The sequence below is a fragment of the Mustela putorius genome, unplaced genomic scaffold (assembly GCF_011764305.1).
Source record: "Mustela putorius furo isolate JIRA1106 unplaced genomic scaffold, ASM1176430v1.1 tig00003983_pilon_pilon_pilon, whole genome shotgun sequence".
NCBI classification, from domain to species: Eukaryota; Metazoa; Chordata; class Mammalia; order Carnivora; family Mustelidae; genus Mustela; species Mustela putorius.
In genome coordinates this window covers 18,365,138-18,370,735 of record NW_025422123.1, presented here as the reverse complement: position 1 = coordinate 18,370,735, position 5,598 = coordinate 18,365,138, and the positions used below count along the sequence as shown (strand labels likewise).

General features: G+C 41.6%; 1 protein-coding gene across 1 annotated transcript; it reads right to left on the bottom strand.

Moving 5' to 3' along the window:
• Positions 1 to 1,763: 1,763 nt before the first annotated feature.
• IL17A (interleukin 17A) lies at positions 1,764 to 5,196 on the bottom strand. Its single transcript, XM_013045504.2, has 3 exons — positions 5,114 to 5,196; positions 3,485 to 3,681; positions 1,764 to 2,291 (listed from the first exon to the last, which is right to left on the bottom strand). The coding sequence occupies exons 1-3, from the start codon at positions 5,138 to 5,140 to the stop codon at positions 2,054 to 2,056; spliced, it is 462 nt and encodes a 153-aa protein (XP_012900958.1). The 5' UTR covers positions 5,141 to 5,196; the 3' UTR covers positions 1,764 to 2,053.
• Positions 5,197 to 5,598: the final 402 nt, after the last annotated feature.

The following is a 5,598-nucleotide window of genomic DNA, read 5'->3' as shown; positions in this document are numbered from 1 at the left end:
CACCACCATTCAGGGCAAACTGGGAAATGAAGAGCAGATTTGAACACAAGTCTGTAAAGCAGGAAAGTGGTAAGAAACGGCCAGCGGCAGCCGCCTGGGGAGCTCTTGTGCAAGGACCAGGACAGGAGACGGCCGCAAGAATCCGTGAGAGTCCACAGATGACACCAGAAGGAAGGACCTCTAGGTTTGGAATTGGAAAAGGAGCAGAGAGAAGCCATGGGTATCTGAGTGGGGCTGGAGCATGAGGGGAAAGGAGAATGAAGGAGCCCGCAGGATACATTTCACCACGCAAGGGGTGGTTGGACTGGCCTGAGAATTTCCAGGGCCCTCCAGAAGTAGGGCAAGAGAGTGTGCTGGGCCATGGTGGGGGAACAGGTTATGACTCGAAACCCAAAACTACTCTGGAATTGAATATGATTCAGTTTTTATTTTACTTGGGCTGAACATTTCTCATACTTGAAGTTTGTTTTGCCGCAGTAGCTCTTTTTTCTGTCCAGGGGAGAATGGGATAAAAGGCCAGGAGCAGGAGGGGGTAGTCCTGGGGTGTGGCCTGAGGAAGGAAAAAAAGTGTTCCTCTCTAGATCTCCAGTTGGCATTAATCTTCAAAAGAAGCCTGAGTTTGGAGAGAGGCTGGACATTCTAGTTTGAAAATAATGTCTTTTTTCCTCCTTCCTGTCAAACTTCAGGTCACATTTTTGGGATTGTCTTGTCTTTAATAATGATGAACCGTATCCCGAGGGCCTTCATTTATATTTGCTTAGTTCGTTTTGGGATGCTTGTGTCCACAGCATGGGCCAATAGTATGACAGCCTTGGTCCTCTATTGTCTGGAAGCCTTATAAAATTGAGTATGTAAACTTGGGGTGGAGTGCTATGACTCAAGGCCTTCTCTTTCTTTCTTTCTTAGATTTTATTTTTATTTGTCAGAGAAAGAGAGAGAGAGAGAGAGAACAAGCAGGGAGAGTGACAAGTAGAGCAGGCAGAGGGTGAAACAGGCTCCCTGCTGAACAAGGAGACCAATAAGGGACTTGATCCCAGGACCCTGGGATTATGACCTGAGCCAAAGGCAGATGCTTAACCCACCTAGCCACCCAGGCATCCCTGTTTTGTTCTTTCAGCAAAGTTGCATACTCTTTCAAATAGGTAAGAGCTGGGCTCTATGAAGGACTTTAAGTGAGAAAAAAAATAAGGAAACCGATTTTCTTTCCAAAATTTTTTACAATTTTTTTTTTTATTATGAGGGTTTAACAGAGTAGAGTTAGACTTGACATCTCTCTCATGAAACCTCAACAATTTACAGAATTAATAAATAAGAAACAAAGTTTAGTCTTTTTTACAGCCATGTCATGCACTCCTAAGACAGAATTTTCGACCGCCACTAAATTCTCTGTAGGATTTCCCTAGGCAGAACAGATAATCACATTCTTTCACCTTTCTCTAAAGACTTATACATAAATAGATCCATAAATAGTTCATATAAATATAGGCTTACTGGTTAAATAACAAAGTTCTCAAGTCTGGAATTGTGTCCTAAGAAATACAAAATAAAGGGGCACCTGGGTGACTCAGTGGGTTGGGGCCTGTGCCTTCAGCTCAGGTCATGATCCCAGGGTCCTGGGATTGAGCCCCACATAGTGCTTGCTGCTCAGCAGGGAGCCTGCTTCCTCCTCTCTCTGTCTCTGCCTGCCTCTCTGCCTACTTGTGATCTCTCTCTGTCAAATAAATAAATAAAATCTTTTAAAAAATACAAAATAAAGCATGTAATTCATTAAAATGAAATCTTCTGCCCCAAAGTTATCTCAGGGTCTATTAAATACATAAATAGCTTAAAGCTCTTAGAAAAGCACACCGAAAGCAAATTGGTACTCAGTCAAAACTTTCCTCTCTGTAGAGAGGGAAAGATCATTCAGATTCTATCTCTGCACAAAAAGTGTTCTCTCTGAAACTTCAGTTGGATGAACTAGTTGAAGAAGCCTATTGAGTTTGGTCAGAAATGGGGCTGGGTGTACTCCCCAGAAAGAGCAACGGTGCTGGGGAGCTGGGACCAGAAGCTCTTAAGCCACATGGCGCACAATGGGGGTGACGCAGGTGCAGCCCACGGCCACCAGCATCTTTTCCAACCGGAAGCTGTGGGGGCAGTGCTGAGACTCCCTTCGCAGAACCAGGATCTCTTGCTGGATGGGGACGGAGTTCATGTGGTAGTTTACCGTCCCGTCAGCACTGACACAGCCCAGATGGCGGCACTTGGCCTCCCAGATCACAGGGGGGTATCTCTCAGGGTCCTTGTTGCGGCTGCAGGGGGGACAAAAACAAGGGAGAAAGTGAGTATGTGGTAAAGCGGGGAGGAAATCAGACAGGAATATACAAAGGAAGGCACATTCCCAGGGTGACAGAGCATGGGCATTGCACATTCTCAAAGTTTGGGGGAAGCTCGGAATTGTAGGCACGTGAAATGTTATAGAAGAGAATGATCAGTTTTTCCCAATTTCTTTGAAGAATGAGCCAAATAAGGTAGATGAGACTGCAGAGGGGATTTTAGTTTGATCCAAAGGACAATTTCTTAAGGTATATATGATAGAGAAAGGCCAAGGGAATCATGTAGGTATACGATAGCCATTAATCTGACTTAATGAAGTCTGCCTTTGAAGCAGGGAAGAGATCAAAATTTTATCTGACAGCACAGTCATGGGATAGAGCCCAGAGCTGGCACAAAGGGCCCGAAACAAAAGCTTAAGCCCCTCTATAACCTTCTCTTCCCTCTCTCCTCCAGCTGAGTGAGTGACTAGCTTTGACTTTTGACTTGATTTATTTGAACTATTCTTAGTAATGGGAGGCTATAGTCACCACATAACTGAAGGGTTTTTTTGGTTTGTTTGTTTTTGCATAAAATCAGAACACTAAAAACCATTTTATATTTAATCTTGATGGGGTCTAAATATTAGCTGTACTAAGAGCACAACAGATATAGGTCTGTTGGTGATATAGATCAAGGCTGTCTGACTCAAAAAGGGGTGCAAATATCCAACATGATATTTCCTTCACTGGGTTTCAAACCATATTATCCCACTGCTAATATGACCAAAAAAAGAAAGGCACAAAAACCCCAGTTAATTACTACTTATTTTCAACAAATCATCTCAGTGGTAGGTCTGTTAAAGAGAATTCAAGCATTAATCCCCAAGATAAATTTTTTAAAAAATAAATTTCCAGTAGACTTGGGGTATCATAAATATTGGAATAATGAATAATGTGAGTGGGTTTCTGGTGTCGGTGACAGTGAGACCTAAGGGGTAGGTAGTATGGGGGAGAGGTGGTCCTGTACATCAAAGAAGTCTGTAGAATAAAATTTGAGAATCTTTGCACGATAGCCCTTCCAGATTTGATGGATGATTCTGAGTAAAATCATCCTCAAGGTGACTTAACTGGCAGTCCTTTGCATGAAAGTTAGAACAATACAGAGATTTTTATTGGGAGCCATTACGTACTGCAGATTCCAAGGTGACGTGGATCGGTTGTGGTAATCTGAGGGTCTTCTGGAGTTCGTATTCCCGTTAAGGATATTCAGATTGACCTTCACATGCTGAGGGAAGTTCTTGTCCTCAGTGTTTGGGCATCCTGGATTTTGTGGGAATGCTATTCCCGCCTTCGCAATAGCCATCAGGCTCAGCAGCAGCAGCAGTGCCTGGAAATGAATGGGGAAAAGAAGGTAGGATATTGCATTAGCATGTGGTTTTTGCTAACAAATTGTAAAGATTATTGTATTGCTAATCATGGAGAACATACTATGTTCCAGGGCGCTCTATAATAAATTTTTGGATCAGTTCAATGACAGACTGGTTATATGATGAAAATAATGACTGAAATAAAACCATGGAGTGTTTATTAGTCTTGGACATTCTTCTTTTGAATTAGGAGAGACACCTTTTTTTATTAGTTGGCAGTAATTTTAGTAAAGATGGCAAGTCATCGGTCTCTGTCCTAGCATTCTGTGAAACCCTATGTGAAGTCAAATGTTTACCTTAGAAGAAAGGGCTGTAGAAAATGCATGTCATATCATATCCATGTTCATGTGAGAAATGCTGGGCAGACGTTCAACCCTGAACTTGTCCCCCACCTTATGTTTTCTTATGTATATTTTACAGTTTTTCTAAAGTTACGTATATACACATATTGATTCTGTAATCAATTAAATTAAATATTCTAAAAATATAAAGACCATCTACTTTAAACCATAGTTACACATATCTCTATTAGAACAAGTGAGTTTGTTGTATTAGACTATGGTATAATAGGGGCACCTGGGTGACTCAGTGGTTAAGCATCTAACTCTTGATTTCGGCTCAGGTCATGATCTCAGGGTTGTGAGATTGAGCCTTGCATCAGGTTCCATGCTCAGCAGGAAGTCTGCTAGAGATTCTCTCTCTTCTCTCCTTTTTCCCCTCCCTAACCTCCCCAAATCAATAAATAAATCTTTATTTTATTTATTTTTTAAAAGATTTTATTTATTTATTTGACAGACAGAGATCACAAGTAGGCAGAAAGGCAGGCAGAGAGAGGAGGAAGCAGGCTCCCTGCCGAGCAGAGAGCCCGATTCGGAGCTTGATCCCAGGACCCTGGGATCATGACCTGAGCCGAAGGCAGAGGTTTTAACCCACTGAGCCACCCAGGTGCCCCAATAAATAAATTTTTAAAAATAAGCTTGTGGTATAATAATAGGATAATGGAAAGGAAAGTCAGTGTTGCCAGTAATTAAATCCTCAAGGATAATGTACCATTTTATTATGGAATAAAGAAAAATGCTCTTGGAGAATCATATTAAATCCCTTGTACTCAGAAAATCAGATTTTCAATAAGCATTCTTTCTCACTGCACAGCATCATGTGACACTTTCCATGTGGTTTAGCCCCAATCTAGCTATCTTTCAGTTTTAATCTCATTGTTCAAACTGATGTGTATCAGTTCTTGAAAATGCAATAAAATGAGGAGTATCTACCAAAGCCTTAGCATCCTATCCTATGTATGCAGCATTCTTGGATCTCCATAGTTAGAATCCAGAATTTCATGCCTGCAGTCCAGAAATCAACAGAAGTATTGCACATTAGTGCAGGACTCACCATGGATGAAGTTGTCACAGGAGCCATTGTAACCTTTCCCAGATGACTAGAGATGGATCGGCTGTGCCTGCTTCAAGATGGACAGAGTGTAGCGCTAACTTGCCCCTTTTTATAAGACTTTGCTCCTCTGTGGTCACTTACGTTGACGTATTGAGGTGGGTAAAGGAAAGACATCATTTTAGTTAAATGTTCCATCCTCAAATGAGGTCAGAAAAGAACCTCCCCTTCGTGACAGGTAGTATCTACTTTGAAGGAAAATGGACAGGGCAGAAATTCATGTTTTGAAAGACTATGTCCTTTCTTCATTATTCTAGGAACTATTACTTATCAGAAGCTGACTAAGATGAGCTAATATCATTTAGTTATGGGCACATATGAAGATGTCATAAGAGCTATGCTCTGTTCCAATGGCTCATGGGGAAGTGGAAGTTTGTTACAATGTTCAAGTCTTCTTATGCATGTACCTTGATTTCCCATTGGATAAC

Bases quoted from the DNA above. Each gene is read 5' to 3' on its own strand.
- IL17A (XM_013045504.2), bottom strand. From the start codon at position 5,140: ATGGCTCCTGTGACAACTTCATCCATG. The intron at 3,682-5,113 runs GTGAGTCCTGCA...ATTCATTTCCAG, and splicing joins CTGTGACAACTTCATCCATG to GCACTGCTGCTGCTGCTGAG. The intron at 2,292-3,484 runs GTACGTAATGGC...TCCCCCCTGCAG, and splicing joins ACGTCACCTTGGAATCTGCA to CCGCAACAAGGACCCTGAGA.